This window comes from Nycticebus coucang, chromosome 10 (assembly GCF_027406575.1).
Source record: "Nycticebus coucang isolate mNycCou1 chromosome 10, mNycCou1.pri, whole genome shotgun sequence".
NCBI lineage: Eukaryota > Metazoa > Chordata > Mammalia > Primates > Lorisidae > Nycticebus > Nycticebus coucang.
This window is the reverse complement of record NC_069789.1, coordinates 56309235-56329504: the sequence shown is the minus strand read 5'-3', so window position 1 is coordinate 56329504 and position 20270 is coordinate 56309235. Positions and strand designations below refer to the sequence as shown.

At 45.7% G+C, this 20270-nt stretch overlaps 1 protein-coding gene across 1 annotated transcript in view; it reads right to left on the bottom strand.

The window, feature by feature from the left end:
• The window catches only part of RAB7B (RAB7B, member RAS oncogene family), a 32860-nt gene extending 13295 nt beyond the window's left edge, over positions 1-19565 (bottom strand). The window contains exons 1-4 of the mRNA XM_053605280.1: positions 19396-19565; positions 5987-6055; positions 5350-5476; positions 4430-4645 (exon numbers count right to left, since the gene is read on the bottom strand). Coding sequence (XP_053461255.1) covers positions 4430-4645; positions 5350-5476; positions 5987-6039 — 396 coding nt within the window. The 5' untranslated portion in view covers positions 6040-6055; positions 19396-19565. The remainder of the gene's footprint in view (positions 1-4429; positions 4646-5349; positions 5477-5986; positions 6056-19395) is intronic.
• Between the last annotated feature and the right edge of the window lie 705 nt (positions 19566-20270).

Genomic DNA, 20270 nt, shown 5'->3' with positions numbered 1-20270 from the left:
ACAGGGGGGCACCACTGTACTCGGCCTCTGGCAACATATTTTAAAATATTCATTGTCTTTGTATTAAGTAGAAAAAGCTGCTGAATCTCCCCAGCCCATCCCGTGGAGATCATAAGGAGGAGGATAATGACCCTATCATCTCCTTCATGACTTCTCAGGAAGTCAGTACTCTGGTCTCCATTCCACAGGCAGAAACCTGGAGGAGGTCGGGAGGCACATGGGGCCAGCGAGTGTGAACTGGCTCTTGGGCTGGCTTGAGAGATGATGCTCCTGCAGCCATCCTCAGTCCTACCCTGTCAGCTGCATCTTCTCCATTTCCTCATGCAGGCCAGGGCCTGGCAGAGACCTGGGTAAGTCTGTGGGGATCAAGGGCCCTGGAGAGCAGTCACTCCCTAGCCTCTCCCCTGGGCTTTACAATCTGGAGTCTGGGAGTTACAGTCCTCTGCTCTCTCCACTCTCCCGCCCTTCCTCCTCTCCACTGGCTACTTCACTATGGCTTCCCCACCTCTGCCCATCCTGCTCCACCTCCCTCCAAACTCTTTCTCAGCCTACTTTGTTGAAAGACAAAACTCCCAGGTCACCACTGCCCTCCTGCCCTCTCTGCTGGGGCTATTCGCATGTCTTACTCAGAGGTGCTGGCTTGCCCGGTACTTCACTGCTTCTTTCAAACCTTTGTTCTTCCTCTCTCTGTTATTCAAAGCTCACCACCCCCCATCCTTGGATCGGGCCCCTTCTGGCCCTGCCAGGTACCCCCTCATTCATTGAACACTTGCCATCTGGTGAGGCTTCTTCCTCCTCGCAAAAAACATCACCCCCCTCTCTTGATAGCCTCAGGATTCCTTCCCCTGCCATCATCTCTCCATGTCAGCCTCACCTTCCCAGGGACTTTGTGACATGAAACCCAGCCTTCAGGCCAGACTTGGTGGCTCAAGCCTATAATCCTAGCACTCTGGGAGGCCAAGACGGGTGCATTACTTGAGCTCAGGAGTTCGAGACCAGCCTGAGCAATAGCAAGACCCTGTCTCTACTAAAAAAAAAAAAAAAGAAGAAGAAGAAGAAGAAAGAAAGAAAAACTGAGGCAAGAGGATGGCTTGAGGCCAAGAGCTTGAGGTTGCTGTGAGCTATGATGCCTTAGCACTCTACTCAGGGCGACAGAGTAAGACTCTGTCTCAAAAAAAACAAAAACAAAACCCCCCCTCAGCCTTCCATTCTGTGCCCAGGGTCTCCTTTCCCTCCATCCCTCAGGCCCTCACTCTCTCCCTGTGCTGTAGCCTCTGATGCCCCATCGCTGGCCCTTCAGCCTCTCCTGTCCCTCTTCTTCCCTTCACGTGTCTCAGTGCCCTCACAGCTCTGTCCTTTGTTCATGGTTGGAAAGGCCTCAGTCCCAGGTCCTTTGCTCCTGGCTTGTACCCCAGGCAGAGCTGTTGAAGAAGACACCCCACAGACTGCACCTCAAGGCCCTGGGCTCCTCCTGCTGAGCCCTTGCTGTCACCTCTATGAGTCTTGATGAGCTCTTCCTCCCATTTCTGCAACTGCCAAGATTCGCCATCATTCTCCAGCCTCCTATTGGTTTCCTTCTTCTCAATAGAAGATGATGCCCCTTATTTCACTGAGAAAAAGTCAGTCTCAGTCCTGCACTTCCTCAACTCCTCTCCCACCCACCATATCCTTCAGACGTATGAAAGAAGATGCCAAACTGGAAGCTTTGGTGGAGGAACGATGATCTGATGGACGCCAGATATAAATGGGTTGGGAGTCAGACCAGCCTGGGATGGGACACACTTCTAAAGGTCCATGGCCAAGAATCTCTTAGATGACTCTGAAACGCACAGCATGGGTGTTAAAGGCTGAAAAGGAGGATCAGAAGGATTTCTTTGGAGAGCGTTGTGAGTATAACGAGCATAACTACACCAAGAAGGGAAACAGGTAAGGCTCCATGTCTGGCTGAAAGATGACTTCAAGGAAAGTCATTAACATATGACCCCTGGAGTCTGGTGGACTCAGTGAACTGGGGTCTGAAACACCTGGGGATCCAAGGTGAAAGGCAGTGAGGCCAAGAGGGAACAGACTTCCCTGAGCACTAGTGGCCCTTGTCCTGCCATGGAGCCTGAATGCGAGAGGGGAGTGCACCCTGTGAAGGAAGTGAGTTCAGCAGAGAGCTGGCCAGGCTGGAGCTGCTGGAAATCCCACTCACAGGGCTGCTTAGAGGAGGAAGTGACCCCAACGGGGTGGGAGTGACTGAAAAGGGGTTGAGGAGGGAGAGAAGGAGAATGCACGATCCTTGTAGGGGAGGCACAGTGAAATGTTCCCAGTGGAGGTTTCTCAAGGACCCAAAGACATGACCCACAGAACAGACAGTTTGTAACTCTTGCCAGGCTGGAGAGCACAACATCATCTGACGAGCAGAACCAGGCAAATAAGGATTGTCCTGTCTGGCTGACCAGCCCTTTCCTGCTTTACTCCTGACAGGGTCTGAAGCCAGAGTGACTGTCCCAGGTGTGGGAGGAAGTGTGGACCCACAGAGCAATGAAATCATAAGGACCCATTCCCCTTCTTAGACCACCTCAGTGTTCTCAGCTGCAGCTGGCTCCAGTGGGGAAAGGAAGGGACAGACCCCTTGCCTTTGAATGACCTTAGGTTGTTTTTTGTTTGTTTGTTTGTTTGTTTTTGAGAAAGAGTCTCACTTTGTCACCCTAGGTAGAGTGCCCTGGTGTCATAACTCAGCAACCTCAAACTCTTGGGCTCAACTGATCCTCTTGCCTCAACCTCCCGAGTAGCTAGGACTACAGGCACCTGCCACAACACCTGGCTATTTTTAGAAACAGGGTCTTGCTCTTGCTCAGGCTGGTCTCAAACTCATGAGCTCAAGCAATTCACCTGCCTTGGCCTCCCAGAGTGCTAAGATTACAGGTGTGAGCTACCACGCCCGGCCCCTGACCTTGGTTTGTTATCTGAGGCTGGATATTTGTAATTAGAGAATCGATCCCGAGTTTCCAACCTGAAGTGACCACAGAACTGATGACTCACAGACTTTCTTTTTTTTTTTTTTTTTGTAGAGACAGAGTCTCACTTTGTGGCCCTCGGTAGAGTGCCGTGGCCTCACACAGCTCACAGCAACCTCCAACTCCTGGGCTTAAGCGATTCTCTTGCCTCAGCCTCCCGAGTAGCTGGGACTACAGGCGCCCGCCACAGCACCCGGCTATTTTTTTTGTTGTTGCAGTTTGGCCGGGGCTGGGTTTGAACCCGCCACCCTCGGCATATGGGGCCGGCGCCCTACTCACTGAGCCACAGGCGCCACCCGACTCACAGACTTTCTAGGTGATAGCTCAGTTGGAAGCACCATCCCTCCCGCCCTCCTTCCCTTCCTCTCCTCCTTTCCTCTCTCTCCTTCCTCCCTCCTTCTGTCCATCAACACACTTAATTGTGCCAAATAATGCCTTTGTTCTAGTTCTTTTCTCTATTTGAACCACTGTGAAAATGTCGTTCAAACATGATTCAGTTCTCTATTTGAAACACTAAGAAAACTTAGTTCAAACAGTACAGCTTCTTTTTGGTGTTGGGCTTCATCTTACACAAGAGCATCTTTTACAAATTAAGTCTACCTATAATACTCTTTCCTCATTTGCAGGGAATGATTTAGAGCACTCTCTGCAGTGCCCTGTAAAGGTAAGTGCCTACACAAGTCAGGCCACTGCCATCAGCTCTCAGGTGATTAGCCTAATGATTCAGAATATGCTTAAGCTCATTAAAATACAACTCTACTGCTTTCCCAGAAAACTCACAGATCCAAGAATTTATAACTGCAGACCCTTCGCCTGGCCCTAGGCAGAAATACTGCTGTTCCACAGAATAATTCAGATTCCACAGAGACCAGACTCCTGCCTACCACTGAGGCCTAAACTCCTCCACTCTTGTTTCTAGACAAAATGATCTAGACACCATGATGCTATTCCCTCAGCCTGGAACTGACCTCTTATAGGACGCTGTCCTGTATTCTGGGCTTGGGTAGATGCGCCTTTATTGTGGTCCCCTATATCTAAGATGTATCTGTCTCTGTCATTGTATTTGCCATATTTAGTACCACAATTGTCCTTTAAACTGTCTGCACCCACTACTAGACTGAGAAATTATTTTTTTCTTTTTTCTTTTTTTTTCGAGGCAGAGTCTCACTGTGTTGCCCTGGGTAGAGTGCTGTGGTGTCACAGCTCACGGCAACCTGCAACTCTTGGGCTTACGTGATTCTCTTGCCTCAACCTCCCGAGGAGCTGGGACTACAGGCGCAGGCCACAATGCCCGGCTAGACTGAGAAATTCTTGAAGTAAGGACTGCACCTGATTCAGCACTGTCTGTGTAGGACCTAAAACAGTACCTGGCACATAGTGGGTGCTCACATGTTTGTCGAATGAATGAATGAACAAATAAACAGTACCTTCCGCTCTGCCAGATCAATTTTGTTCCCCAGCAACACCATGGGGTAAGATTGCTCCGTGGGGACAATCTTGGCCAGAACATCATCCCGCCAGATATCCAGGGCTTCAAATGACTCCAGGTCAGTGACATCGAAAGCCAGGACACAGCCATCAGAGCCTTTGTAGAACGTAGACACCATGGAGCGGAACCGCTCCTGACCACCTGTGTCCCAGATCTGCAGGGGAAGAGCAGCCGCCCCACGGGGCTGCGGTGAGTGGCTGGAGGCAGACACAACCAGGGTGTTTGTATCTTTGTCACAGTTTCTTTTCCTGAGTAGGGAGCAGAAGGCCCTGGAACAGTGCACGTGATCCTTTCACACACTCCCCCTTTGACTGTCCCACCCATGCACACTGCCACACCTTGGCAGTAACATCTAACTGCGCTCTCATCTTTCCTCTGGGTTATTAGGACAGATCTTATTATTCTCATCTGACAAATTTGGAAACTTAGCCCTGAGGAGTAACTTGCCCATGGCTACCTGCCAAGTTTTCCAGAGAACCTGAGACAGGCATGGGGTCTCCCAACCTCTGGATTAGTGCTTTGCCTTTTAGATCAGGCCCAGCGATTTTTTTTTTCCTGTAAAGAGCCGGATAGTAAATATTTTAGGCTTTGCAAGCCACAAAGTCTCTGTGGCAACTACTCAACTCTGCCATTGTCATGCAAAAGACAGATAAGCAAATAGGGGTGTGGCTGTGCCCTGTGAAAACTTATTTACAAAAAACAAATGGGGCACTAGATTTGGCTCGTGAGTTGAAGTCTGCCCATCTCTGCCCTAGGCCATTCTAGCTCCCGGTGCACATTGCAGAAACATTAGCAGCTGTCCAGGAAGAGAATAGGGTGATTTTCAGGAGTTGAAACGGGAAAAGGAGGGCTGCTCACCTGCAGTTTCAATGTCGTGTCACCCAGTATGATAATCTTGGAGAGGATGCTGGCCCCCAGAGTAGTCTGGTATTCCTCATAAAACGTCTTATGCACATATTGATGAAGGAGAGACGTCTTTCCCACACTGAGGAAAAACCCCAGACACATGTGAACACACACACACACGCAAACACATGTTAACACATTCACATTATCCTCGGAATCTTACCATGCCCCTCTCACCACTATCTCTTCCTGAGACCCTGAACTTCTAATGTCTGTGGTCTGTGAGCCACACTTGGAGTAGCAAGGGACTAGAAATTGATTTCTAGAGAGAATTTAGGACAGAGCTGATTATCTTATAGCAATGGTCAGGTTTTTACCATGTGGCAGGTGTGTGGCAGATTAGAAGGGCAGACAGATGCTCTATGTTTTGCCTTATTTACACAGCTATTTACTGCAGAGCTGGGGTCAGAAACCATCTACTTACTCCCTTTCCCCCCCAACTAAGCTCCCTTCCTTGGGATGGGATGCACTTCCTGGTGCCACATTGAATAAAAAAGAGACTCATGGGGAGGTGAGAAAATACCCAGGAGGTCTCCCTGTCCTTGGGTAAGAGGCTACTTCCCAACTCCCAGAGCTGAGCTGAGCTTACCCAAGGGCTCCAACAATGATGAGTTTCAGGTCCACTTTCTTCTGAGGATTCATGGAGGGGATTCAGAGCCTGTAGGGAAACAGAAGTCATCCATATGCTAGCCAATATCCCCTGCAGTCATTATCACTGAGACTGGCCTTTGCTTTGCCCCTCTCCACAAGCAGATCAGTGCGTGGCCCAGGACTGGGTGGGTTTGTCCTCTGAAAAAGGTGCATAATTCAGCACCCTTGTATGCCTTTCTCCTTATTTCCCCTGGGGAGCTCCCAAGGGCTGGAGGGATGGTGCCCCTTTTCCCCACAGGACAAGAAAATCTCTCCTCTTTCAGCACTACCAACCCTATTCTCGGAGGCAAGATAGTATTGTACAGAGGCCACACGGACAGCCACGCCTGGAGCTGGGAATGGAGGGCAGTGCGGGAAGAAGGGGAGATGGGGGTGGGCAGGACAAGCCGTCCATTGTCAGGAACTCCAGAGGCTTTGGATGGAAGAGCACCCATCCCCCAGCCCAAGGATGCAATTGCAGAATCAAAAGGCTCTTCTCTCAGGCAGCTGGCAGGAGTGTAATTGATACATGTTTCTGGAAAGCTATTGGCAGCAAGTGCTGAGAGCCTGAGAGCCTAAAAATGTCCCTGCCCTCCACTTCTAGGAATTCATCCTAAAGAAAAAATCCAAAATGTGGGCAAAGACTCTTGTTCAAGAATGTTCTTCCCAGTAGTGTTTATAAACATCCAACAGTGAACTATTAGGCAGTCTTAAAATGGATTTTTTTTCTGATGCCGCTTGATGTCTGAGAAAAAATAAATAAATAAAATGGAGTTTTTGAGCATATTATAATAATGAGGGGAAATGCTCATGCCATAGGGTCCAAATGAAAATCAGAAGATGGTGAACTATACTTACAATACCACCCCAAATATGCAGGTGAGTTCCTATTTGCACGAAAAAGGCCTAAAAAGAAATGCATAAAAAATTTAGATCTGGAAGATGGCGGCCGAGTAACAGCTTCCTTGCATCTGGGCACCATGAGTCTGGGGAGATAGGACTCCAGGCATCTCTGGCTGGTGGGATCTGCCTATCATCACCCCTGCGAGGATACAGGGAGTCAGTGAGAGACTTCTGGACCCCAAAAGGAGGACTAAAACAGTGGAAAACCGGCAAGTGGTCACGTGTGTGCAATCCGTCTAAACTCGCCTGCAACTTCCACAGGCACGAGAACTTAAAGAGCAAGAGGAAGTGAAAGGAAAATTAGGGCAAGGAAACAGATAAAAGAAATCACTCATGAGGAAGAATCAGCGGAAAACTCCAGGCAACATCAAGAACCAGTCCAGAACAACCCCGCCAAGGGACCATGAGGTAGCTTCTGCAGAGGATTCCACCCGTAAAGAAATGTTAGGAATGACAGAAAGGGAATTTAGAATACACATGTTGAAAACAATGAGACAAATGATGGAAACAATGAAGGAAACTGCTAATAAAGTGGAAAATAACCAAAAGGAAATCCAAAAACAGAATCAAATAAGAGATGAACGATATGAAGAATATAAAAAGGATATAGCAGAGCTGAAGGAACTGAAACAGTCAATTAGGGAACTTAAAGATGCAATGGAAAGTATCAGCAACAGGTTAGACCATGCAGAAGAAAGAATTTCAGAGGTAGAAGACAAAGTTCTTGAGATAACTCAGATAGTAAAAGAGGCAGAAAAGAAGAGAGACAAAGCAGAACGTTCACTGTCAGAATTATGGGACTTTATGAAGCGTTCCAACATACGAGTTATAGGAATCCCAGAAGGGGAAGAAGAATGCCCCAGAGGAATGGAAGCCATACTAGAGAATATTATAAAAGAAAATTTCCCAAATATCACCAAAGATTCTGACACAATGCTTTGAGAGGGATATCGGACCCCAGGTCACCTCGACTCTAACCGAGCTTCTCCAAGACACATTGTGATGAACCTGTCCAAAGTCAAGACAAAAGAAAAGATTCTGCAAGCTGCCAGGAGTAAGCGCCAGTTGACCTACAGGGGCAAATCCATCAGAGTGACCGCAGACTTCTCTAATGAAACTTTCCAAGCAAGAAGACAACGGTAATCTACCTTTAATCTACTTAAACAGTACAATTTCCAGCCCAGAATTCTGTACCCTGCTAAGCTAAGCTTCAAAATTGACAGAGAAATCAAATCATTTACGGATATACAAACATTGAGGAAATTCACCACAACAAGACCAGCTCTACAGGAAATACTTCAACCTGTTCTGCACACTGACCACCACAATGGATCAGCAGCAAAGTAAGAACTCAGAAATTAAAGGACAGAACCTAACCTCCACACTGATGCAAAAGATAAAACTAAGCAATGGACTCTCACCAAATAAGACGAATAGCATACTACCACACTTATCAATTATCTCAATAAATGTTAATGGCTTGAATTCCCCACTGAAGAGACATAGATTGGCTGACTGGATTAAAAAACACAAGCCATCCATTTGCTGTCTGCAAGAAACACACCTGGCTTCAAAAGACAAATTAAAGCTCCGAGTCAAGGGTTGGAAGACAATTTTTCAGGCAAATGGAATTCAGAAGAAAAGAGGAGTTGCAATCTTATTTTCAGATACATGTGGATTTAAAGTAACTAAAGTCAAAAAAGACAAAGATGGTCACTTTATATTGGTCAAGGGAAAAATACAACAAGAAGACATTTCGATTCTAAATATTTATGCACCCAATTTAAATGCTCCCAGATTCTTGAAACAAACCTTACTCAGTCTGAGCAATATGATATCTGATAATACCATAATTACAGGGGACTTTAATACTCCTCTTACAGAGCTGGACAGATCCTCTAAACAGAAATTAAACAAAGATATAAGAGATTTAAATGAGACCCTAGAACAACTGTGCTTGATAGACGCATATAGAACACTCCACCCCAAAGATAAAGAATATACATTCTTCTCATCACCCCATGGAACATTCTCCAAAATTGATTATATCCTGGGACACAAAACAAATATCAACAGAATCAAAAGAATTGAAATTTTACCTTGTATCTTCTCAGACCATAAAGCGCTAAAGGTGGAACTCAACTCTAACAAAAATGCTCGACCCCACCCAAAGGCATGGAAATTAAACAATCTTCTGTTGAATAACAGATGGGTGCAGGAAGAAATAAAACAGGAAATCATTAACTTCCTTGAGCATAACAACAATGAAGATAGAAGCTACCAAAACCTGTGGGATACTGCAAAAGCAGTTTTGAGAGGAAAATTCATCGCTTTAGATGCCTACATTTGAAAAACAGAAAGAGAGCGCATCAACAATCTCACAAGAGATCTTATGGAATTGGAAAAAGAAGAACAATCTAAGCCTAAACTCAGTAGAAGAAAAGAAATATCCAAAATCAAATCAGAGATCAATGAAATTGAAAACAAAAGAATCATTCAGAAAATTAATGAAACAAGGAGTTGGTTTTTTGAAAAAATAAATAAAATAGATAAACCATTGGCCAGACTAACTAGGAATAGAAAAGTAAAATCTCTAGTAACCTCAATCAGAAATGATAAAGGGGAAATAACAACCGATCCCACAGAGATACAAGAGATCATCTCTGAATACTACCAGAAACTCTATGCCCAGAAATTTGACAATGTGAAGGAAATGGATAAATAGTTGGAATCACACCCTCTCCCTAGACTCAGCCAGGAAGAAATAGAGCTCCTGAACAGACCAATTTCAAGCACTGAGATCAAAGAAACAATAAAAAATCTTCCAACCAAAAAATGCCCTGGTCCAGATGGCTTCACTCCAGAATTCTATCAAACCTTCAAGGAAGAGCTTATTCCTGTACTGCAGAAATTATTCCAAAAAACTGAGGAAGAAGGAATCTTCCCAACACATTCTATGAAGCAAACATCACCCTGGTTTCCCCAAAACCAGGAAAAGACCCAAACAAAAAGGAGAATTTCAGACCAATCTCACTCATGAATATAGATGCAAAAATTCTCAACAAAATCCTAGCCAATAGATTACAGCTTATCATCAAAAAAGTCATTCATCATGATCAAGTAGGCTTCATCCCAGGGATGCAACGCTGGTTTAACATATGCAAGTCCATAAATGTTATCCACCATATTAACAGAGGCAAAAATAAAGATCACATGATCCTCTCAATAGATGCAGAAAAAGCATTTGATAAAATCCAGCATCCTTTTCTAATTAGAACACTGAAGAGTATAGGCATAGGTGGCACATTTCTAAAACTGATTGAAGCTATCTATGACAAACCCACAGCCAATATTTTACTGAATGGAGTAAAACTGAAAGCTTTTCCTCTTAGAACTGGAACCAGACAAGGTTGTCCTCTGTCACCTTTACTATTCAACGTAGTGCTGGAAGTTCTAGCCAATACAATTAGGCAAGACAAGGAAATAAAGGGAATCCAAATGGGAGCAGAGGTCAAACTCTCCCTCTTTGCTGACGACATGATCTTATACTTAAAGAACCCCAAAGACTCAACCACAAGACTCCTAGAAGTCATCAAAAAATACAGTAATGTCTCAGGATATAAAATCAATGTCCACAAGTCAGTAGCCTTTGTATACACCAGTAACAGTCAAGATGAGAAGCTAATTAAGGACACAACTCCCTTCACCATAGTTTCAAAGAAAATGAAATACCTAGGAATATGCCTAACGAAGGAGGTGAAGGACCTCTATAAAGAAAACTATGAAATCCTCAGAAAGGAAATAGCAGAGGATATTAACAAATGGAAGAACATACCATGCTCATGGACGGGAAGAATCAACATTGTTAAAATGTCTATACTTCCCAAAGCAATCTACCTATTCAATGCCATTCCTATCAAAATACCAACATCGTACTTTCAAGATTTGGAAAAAATGATTCTGCATTTTGTATGGAACCGGAAAAAACCCCGTATAGCTAAGGCAGTTCTTAGTAACAAAAATAAAGCTGGGGGCATCAGCATATCAGATTTTACTCTGTACTACAAAGCCATAGTGCTCAAGACAGCATGGTACTGGCACAAAAACAGAGACATAGACACTTGGAATCGAATTGAAAACCAAGAAATGAAACTACAATCTTACAACCACCTAATCTTCGATAAACCAAACAAGAACATACCTTGGGGGAAAGACTCCCTATTCAATAAATGGTGTTGGGAGAACTGGATGTCTACATGTAAAAGACTGAAACTGGACCCACACCTTTCCCCACTCACAAAAATTGATTCAAGATGGATAAAGGACTTAAATTTAAGGCATGAAACAATAAAAATCCTCCAAGAAAGCATAGGGAAAAACACTGGAAGATATTGGCCTGGGGAAAGACTTCATGAAGAAGACTGCCATGGCAATTTCAACAACAACAAAAATAAACAAATGGGACTTCATTAAACTGAAAAGCTTCTGTACAGCTAAGGAAACAATAACCAAAGCAAAGAGACAACCTACACAATGGGAAAGGATATTTGCATATTTTCAATCAGACAAAAGCTTGATAACTAGGATCTATAGAGAACTCAAATTAATCCACTTGAAAAAAGCCAACAATCCCATATATCAATGGGCAAGAGACATGACTAGAACCTTCTCTAAAGATGACAGACGAATTGCTAACAAACACATGAAAAAATGTTCCTCATCTCTATATATTAGAGAAATGCAAATCAAAACAACCCTGAGATATCATCTAACCCCAGTGAGAATGGCCCACATCACAAAATCTCAAAACTGCAGATGCTGGCGTGGATGTGGAGAGAAGGGAACACTTTTACACTGCTGGTGGGACTGCAAACTAGTACAACCTTTCTGGAAGGAAGTATGGAGAAACCTCAAAGCACTCAAGCTAGACCTCCCATTTGATCCTGCAATCCCATTACTGGGCATCTACCCAGAAGGAAAAAAATCCTTTTATCATAAGGACACTTGTACTAGACTGTTTATTGCTGTTCAATTTACAATCGCCAAAATGTGGAAACAGCCTAAACACCCACCAACCCAGGAATGGATTAGCAAGCTGTGGTATATGTATACCATGGAACACTATTCAGCCATTAAAAAAATGGAGACTTTTCATCCTTCATATTAACCTGGATGGAAGTGTAAGACATTATTCTTAGTAAAGCATCACAAGAATGGAGAAGCATGAATCCTATGTACTCAATTTTGATGAGGACAATTAATGACAATTAAGGTTATGGGGGGGGAAGCAGAAAGAGGGACGGAGGGAGGGGAGTGGGGCCTTGGTGTGTGTCACAGTTTATGGGGGCAAGACATGATTGCAAGAGGGACTTTATCTAACAATTGCAATCAATGTAACCTGGTTTATTGTACCCTCAATGAATGCCCAACAATAAAAAAAAAAAAAAAGTAAAAGAGTAAAAAAAAAAAAAAAAAAAAATTTAGATCTGGCAATCCCACTACTAGGTATACAGCCAAAGGAAATAAGATCGGTAAGTTGCAGAGATACCTGCTCCCGTGTTTGTTGTGGTACTGCTCACACTAGCCAAGATCTGGAAATAGCCTAAGTGTTCATCCACAGATGAAGAAATTTTGTCACTTATGACAACATGGATGAACCTGCAGGAATTTGTGATAAGTGAAATAAGCCCGGCTCAGAAAGACAATGACTGCGTGATCTCACTTACATGCAGAATCTAGAAAAGTCAAACTCATAGAAATAGAGTGTGGAATTGTGGTTACCAGGGGATGGGGTGGGTGGGTAGCTGGGGAGATGTTGGTCAACGGGTACAAAATTTCAGTTAGATGGGAGAGGAATACTCGCAAGGGAAGTATTGTACGAAGTGGTGACTATAGTCAATAACAACGTACTCTTTAAAACTGTTAAGAGTGTATTTTAAGCATTCTACAACAAATAGTAAGTGTGTGAGGGAATGGGTATGCTAATTAGCTTGACTTAGCCATTCCACAATGTATTCATATTTCAAAACATGTTATGCAGTAAACATGTCTAATTTTTGTCAGCTAAAAAATATAGGTGATTAATTCTGGGTTGGTAGCAAATTACATGATTTTAATTTTGTTCTTTATACTTTTTAGTATGTTCTGATTTTTTTTACAACAAACAAATCTTGTTCCTATAGAAGAATATATATATATGTGTGTGTATATACATGTATTTTTTTAACAAGATAAAACGAAACCGTCACAGAGTTCTGTGCTTAACTGGCTCTTGGGCTTCACCCGTATATGCTCATATATTAATACATATACTCCTGCGTCTTTTATACTTGGATACACTGAGCATGTTGCGTAAACCTTGTTCTGACTCAGCTAAGGTGTCAAAGGTTGGCCAGCTGGTGTTTCCCTTGGTACTGGGAAAAGTTGTAATCTGGATATCCTGAGGCCTTGGTTCTCACTTTGCTACCATGTGACCCTGGGACAGTTCCCTCTCTGAGTCATGGCTTTCCAGCTGGAGAACGAGCCAGTTGACTCCCAGAGACTCAAGATGCCTCTGGTTGAAAAATGCTTTATCTATTAGAGCTAGACTCACTGGCCATGAGAGCAAGCATCTAGTTAGCACAAAGTTAAAACAGGAAACTCCCAGAGATCTAGGATTGTTAGCGTCTCCTTCATGAGCCAGGTCACAGACCAAAGGTGATTTGAGGTTCTGTTCAGAGTTGCTTGTCCCAGGAGCCAGAGATAGTGGTACCAGAGCTTCTGCTGTAAACCAGGAGGGCTGTGTTGGCATGGTAAGCAATAGGTCCTCTTGATGCACTCGGTCAGCAAAGGCCTGCACGCCTACAGTACACTGAACCCTGCACTGGACAGTGGGAGCAGCAGTGACACAAAGCAGACAGGAACCCACCATCAGGAGTCGTGAATGAAGAAAGTAAGGGGCTGAATGATGACACCAGAGAGAAAGTATACAGTTTCCTAACAGAGGCACAGAGAAAGTGTGCCAACTCAACTGCACTGGGCCTGGAGAAATGAGGCATGAGGTTGGAGATGGTTATTTCACAGGGAGGGAATGAAGTAACCAACTGGAACTGTGAACAGAGAAGTTGGCTGATTTGCTTCAGAGAAGGGTGAGGCAAAGGATGTGGAAGGAGAAAAGCCAGGGGAGGAAGCAAAATTAGGGTGGGCTGTCAATTTCCTACCAAGGATCCCGACATTCACTCATTCCCTCAGCAAACATTTCCTATGCTGCAGACATGCAGAGGGAGGGAACGCCAGGCATTAACCTGGGCTGGCGTTTTGCAATGGATGCTGCTGCTGCCCACAAGGGAAACCAGCTAGGGGAAAAATGGCTCAGAATTTCCTGAAAGGCATGCTCTCCGACCATCAATTGTCACTTTGGAAGGGGATTGGGAGCCTGAGGGAGCTGTTTCTTAAAGACGTTGGCACAGCATGCTAACTTAGCTTAAAAAGCTAATATGATGCCTCAGAAAAGGAATCAGGACACAAGGGAGGCAGGAAGAAGGGCAGAGGAACTAGCATTGGCTGAGCACCCGCACTGGGCTGCCCTAAGCACTCTGCAGAGACAAGGACAACCAAGGCTCACCAGAGGCGAGTCATTCACAAGTCACCCAAGGCCACACAGGGAGCAAAAGGGAGAGCTAGTGCTAGAATCAAAGGCTAGAGAAGACTTTTCTCTGCCGCCTGATAGCCTGAGATTGAACCCGGGGAATCTGTGTTCACAGGAATCCAGGTGCTGGGATTAGGATCGGTGAACCTCAACAAAAACCTAGATGTGCAGGAGATAGAAAAAGGCAGCCACAGTGATGAAGGGGCACAGGAGGAGTGCAGAGAACTGTGGCTGCTGACAAGGAGCTGGGTGTGAGGCCTGACCGCAGGATGGAGACCCATGTGCAGGCAGAGGGGACGCATCCTCCACATGCTGGGACCTCACCATGCAGCCCTGCTGGGGGCCATCTCGCACGCAGCAGGAGCCAACATTTATCCGGCAGGCACCATGCTGAGGGCTTTGTGATCACACAGATAAACAATATGCATATCATTATGAGGGTTAAATAAATACATTATTTAATACATTTAGTGCGTATACATACATCATTATGATGTATTCACTGGTGCAAATTAACTCGAGAAATGTTAGCTGTTTAGTCTTGCTCAAAAATAAATAGCCTGGGGAATTGACACTCTTATTATCTCTATTTTCCCACTGAAGAAACATGTTTAGTGAACCTATGCAGCTCATCCCTAAAGACATAAAGCTTGTAAGAGGTAGAGCCTGAATTTGGGGCTGGGATCTGAGTCTAGGCCTAAGTCCAGGGACTCCATGCTTAACTGCTAAATTATGTCTGTCTGCAAAACCAGAATGGGAATCACACACTCAGCTCTATGGCGGCCCTGTCAGAAAGCTTAGGGGCTGGATGCATGAGGACTTGACACAAGGAGCCCCGCTGTGTTTTTCTGAAGGGAAATCTGGGGGAGGGGCAGGGGAGGTCGAAAGCATATGGGACACACGTAACAGAGGATGGATATGACCATGCGTAAGGCACTCCTACCAGCAGGAAAGTGGGCAAAGGACATGAACAAGAAACCAGCTGAAGTCTTATGAAGCATTAGTAAGCTTTAAAAAGATACTCAACCTTACTAATTATCATGGGAATAAAAGTTTTCAAAATACTGTTGTTTTTCACCCATGAGAATGGCAAAAATTTAAAAAGATTGATGCTAATACATCCCTGACCACCTTCCCTACATCAACCACCTCCTTAAGTTGACCTAGTTTTCGTAGATTGGATGTGCACATGTGTATGTATCAGTACAGAAGGCCTAGTTCCTTACGTTGACCAGTCTGTTATAGTCCCTTGGGTGGTCAACTTACAGAGGTTCTATTTAAGTGTTGGTGAGCATGGGGGGGAAATTCTCTAATATTGCTGATAGAGTATGAATTGATGAATTGGCACAGTCCTTTTGAAGGGAAATTATTATTATGCACATACCCTAGGAACTCTAGAAATTTGTCCTACGGAAATGTACATGTTTGTACAAAGATGATTGCTAAAGCATTGTTGTCTCAGTAAGAGACTCTCTCCCTAAATCCTAATCCGCTCATACTGTGCAGTACTGGGTAATTTTAAAAAGATGAAGTAATTAAGTAGAAAGGTAAGCATGATAATTCAGTTTAAAAAAATCACTGAACATTTTGTATAGTATGATGCTAATTGTATAAAAACAAACAATAACCCCATGTATGTGACTATATATGTTTAATTTTACATATATGCTTATCCTATGAATAACCAGAAAGCTATGGGCAGATACATACTGAATGATTAATAAGAGACATGAGAAATTTAGATTAGAAACTAAAAGCAAATTTTATTTTATTTAAAAAAATTTTTTTTCTGAGACAGTGTCTCCTTTTGTCACCCTCAGTAGAGTGCCACAGAGTCATAGTTCACAGAAACCTCAAATTCTTGGGCTCAAGCAATCCTCTTGTCTTAGCCTCCTGAGTGGCTGGGACTACAGGCACCTGCCACAATGCCTGGGCTATTTTTAGAGACGGGGTCTTGGTCTTGCTCAGGCTGGTCTCAAACCTGTGAGCTCAGGCAATCCACCTGCCTCAGCCTCCCAGGGGGCTAGGATTACAGGTGTGAGCCACCGCGTCTGGCCTTATTCTTTTTAATTATTTGTTGTTTTTAATTTGCTAAGTTTGTATAATTCAAAATATCAAATAAAGACTTAAAATTTTTCTAAAAAGACCTTGCGAATGAATTGCAGCCCACAGGCATCTGAGTATGACTTCCTAATAGTCATACTATAAAGAATCACTTTAGTGTCCAGGCAGGAGATGGAGGCTGCCTGGTACCATGGAGAGATCTTAAGCTTTGGAGTCAGAGTTCTCATCCCAACTCTGCACATTTTTGACCTTGGATGAGTTACTTAGCCTTGGGGAGCCTGTTTCCTCGTGGGTAAAGGGGGTATCACTCAAGGATGTCACCAGCCTTCTCTGCAGGTAGCATGTGTCACGTTCTTACAGCACAAGTTGGGAAAGATCCAGATAAATGTTCAACAACTGGGAGAGGGGGAGGTGTTTAGGGGCCAGAGACTTGATTTGTAGCATTTGTCACTTTATAGGAGGTAAATATTCCCACAATGGCTGATTTCGTGCCATCCGTGTGAAGCCTGCACCAGCTCCCTACTGCAGGGGCCTCAAAGGTCACTTAATCCAGTCTAGCACAGTGCCAGAGTCCCCTCCTTCACATCCATGGAAAGACAGAACCAGTCCTGCCACATGGAGCTTCTTTGCCCTACTCTCTTCCTCTGCCATGTGCCAACCCTTCCGAGGTGCTGTCTTCTCTTTGGATCTCTCTCCAAATCCTTATAACTTGTCTCAGCTTTAGCTTTGAGCTGCCCCAGCCCACACCACCCTGAATCCCCCGGATGGGCCCTCAAAGCGTGCTGCCACTGCAGGTTGCCCTACCCTACTCCTGTGGGGGCAGGAATGTGCTAAGGCTGCTGTTTAAAAGTAGTCCAGGACCAGCAGCGGCAGCAGCAGCGAGTGACTCGGCCCTGGTGAGTGGCAAAGGGTGTCGGCTTGGGGACAGACACAGGCCGGCTCAGCTAGAAGGCATATGCAGATCTCACATGGTGGCTGGAGTCCCTTCCCATGTTCTCTCTGCTGGGATTTGGCAATGACTGTCATTTTAAGCTTCCTCCCACTCCCTCAGCTGACTCATACTTCTAACCAGGGCATCCTCCTAGAGGCCAGCCTGAGTCATTCTTCACTGTTAAGTAATAGTGAAAAGGAGGGATGGCAATGCAGGATTGACTGCTGCCTTCAGCCAGACCAGGGCTGAGCCTGCGGCAACCGACTCTCCACTGGGTGTGACTAAACCTCCTGCTCTTGCCTGGCAGTTCTTCTAAGCCCTGAGCCTTGGCCCTGCCCATTTGCCAAAGCTACAGTGCAGCTGAGTCCCTGCGCAGAAAGACAGACTGGGTTGTTGCCAGGCCCAGGACTTGGCCAGTCAGTCCCACAGGAACTCTGACCTGCTGTGCGTTCATCTTCTCACTTCCCTTCTCTTCCTACCCCACTGGTCCCAGCCGGCACTCTCCCTACCCCACTGGTCCCAGCCAGCACTCCCACACACACTTCTGCTTCATTTGTGCAGAGGAGTGAGGAGTCAGGTGAGGAGTCATTTCTGCTGACAGGAAAGGGCAGGTGAGAATTCTGAAGCTGGCATGGTCTCCCGGCCCCGATCACACTATCTTACCTGGCTTCTTGCCCCACTTTTCAGCATCTCCCCTTCCAGATCCCATACTTTGGAAAATAAATATAACTACCCTGAAAAATAATGGGACTTATTATCTTTATTGTCTATGAAAAGAGGTTTTCTAGGGAGCACAAGCCTTTGTTGCTCCCAAGAACACTCTTGCAACTCACATCACTCACAACACCACCCCTAACAGGTCCAGACCTGCTCCCTCGGGGATGTATACCCACAGCTCAGCACTCTTGTTCTTCAAGGTCTCTGAAAGTATTAGTCCTGTCTCCCCAAGTAGGCTGTCCATGCCTGTAGGGTGGGGCCAGAACTCACACCTCTCTGTATTTTCTCCAAAGAGCCTGCTGATGCTGGGATTATAGAGGCTGCCTTAAGTAGCCATCCAGCCACCTGTCCATCTGTCTGTCCATCCATCCATCCCCCCACCCAGGTCATGTAGTGCCTGCCTACTATGTGGTATGCACCAGCACTGGGTAGGTCTGAGGATCAGACAAGTTACTATCTTCCTGTGGTGGGAGATTGATCTAAGCCCTAAGAAATTATTTTTATTGATACATAATGCCTAGCAATTACAGAGCACTTGCAGTTTACAAAATGCCATTATAGCCCAGTGGATTCCTAAGTCAAGAACAACTAGTTAATGGCAAGGTGGGTCTGGAACCCAGATCTGTCCACCTCTGTTCATTGGCTCCCCTAGCATTGCAGCCCTGCTTCTGGAAAAGCATTTATGATTTAGAACAAGAGGAATAATTTCCCACTCCAGGGGCTAACTTTCCCCTGAAAAGACTCTTGGGCCGACATAGCTCTGTCCCAGAAGGTATCCTGTTCACGTGGCAAGTGTACTCTGGGTGCTGGCAGGATGCGCCTGCCTGAAAGGCTCTAGTTTCTAGCCATCCCTTCAGGATCCAGAAAGCAGCACTGCCCTCTTCTGACTGAGGGCAGCTGCGTCCTGCCTGGGTCCCCACACCGCTCCAGCTCCCCGGGCAGGCACGGAAGTCCTTTCTTGCTCCAGGGTGGAGTTTTCTGGACGAGATCTAACCCCTGCAGCTGTCAGATTCTAATCCTCATCCTTGCACCCCTTGACTCCGCTCCTCCACCCAAACTCCCCGAGAGGTCCTGGGGTTGCCGGGACTGAGACAGACAGACTGAGAAAGACTTCCAGGGCACTTACAGTTGTGGCCGTGTAGCACTTGGCCTTGGAGGGCAGGAAGGGGGGGTCTCTCCCAGGCAGGCGATCTCTTCTTAGAGAAACAGTCTTGGCTGGGTCACAGAAAAAGGACTTTGGGAGCAAAAAAGAGTTTGTTGAGGCCAGATTACTTCCCTCTGAGTTTTCCCCCTCTCCCTCTCCTGCACACAGCTGGGAAAGTTGCAAAAGAGGCTGGGCCGGGTGACCTCAGCTGTGTGGGTGGAGGGGTGGAGTAGAAGGGGAAAGCTGGGCTCAGAGCGGACCGGATTTGGAGCCTCTTGAGAATTTGGTTTGCAGGGACTCTCGCCTGTGGGGGTGAGGCTGGGAGCTGCGGGGCCCTGCAGGGTAACATGCCAAATTTGTGGGCACCATAAAGAGCCTCCGGCTGCTTCAGGAACTTCTGCCTGTACTGCTGGCAGCCACCCGGTAATGGGGCCCTTCTGTCTGTTGAAGTTTTAGATGTACAGCATATGTAATAGATTTGCTCCCACCACTGGCCTGATAGGAAAAGGCTCTCATCCTTACACCTTTCCTTCCCCCGGTACTCTGCACACACAGACCCTTCCTCCCTCCACAACATGCGCGAGCACGTACACACACACAAACACCACACCAGGCTTCTAGGATGTCAGACAAGTTGTGACATGTCCTGGGCCTCTCAGGTGAGGATGTGTAACCCATCATGAAGTACCCAGGAGACAGCAGCAATTCAAAATGCTGTTAGCGTGAGACTAATTTTGTCATCACTTTGGAGCCAGGCCTTGAACAACCGGGGTTGGCAGATGAAGGGGGAATGAAGTGAGTTTAGACATGCCCAAGTTAAGTGGATCATCAGACCTCAAGGGATCCCCTGAAGGTGA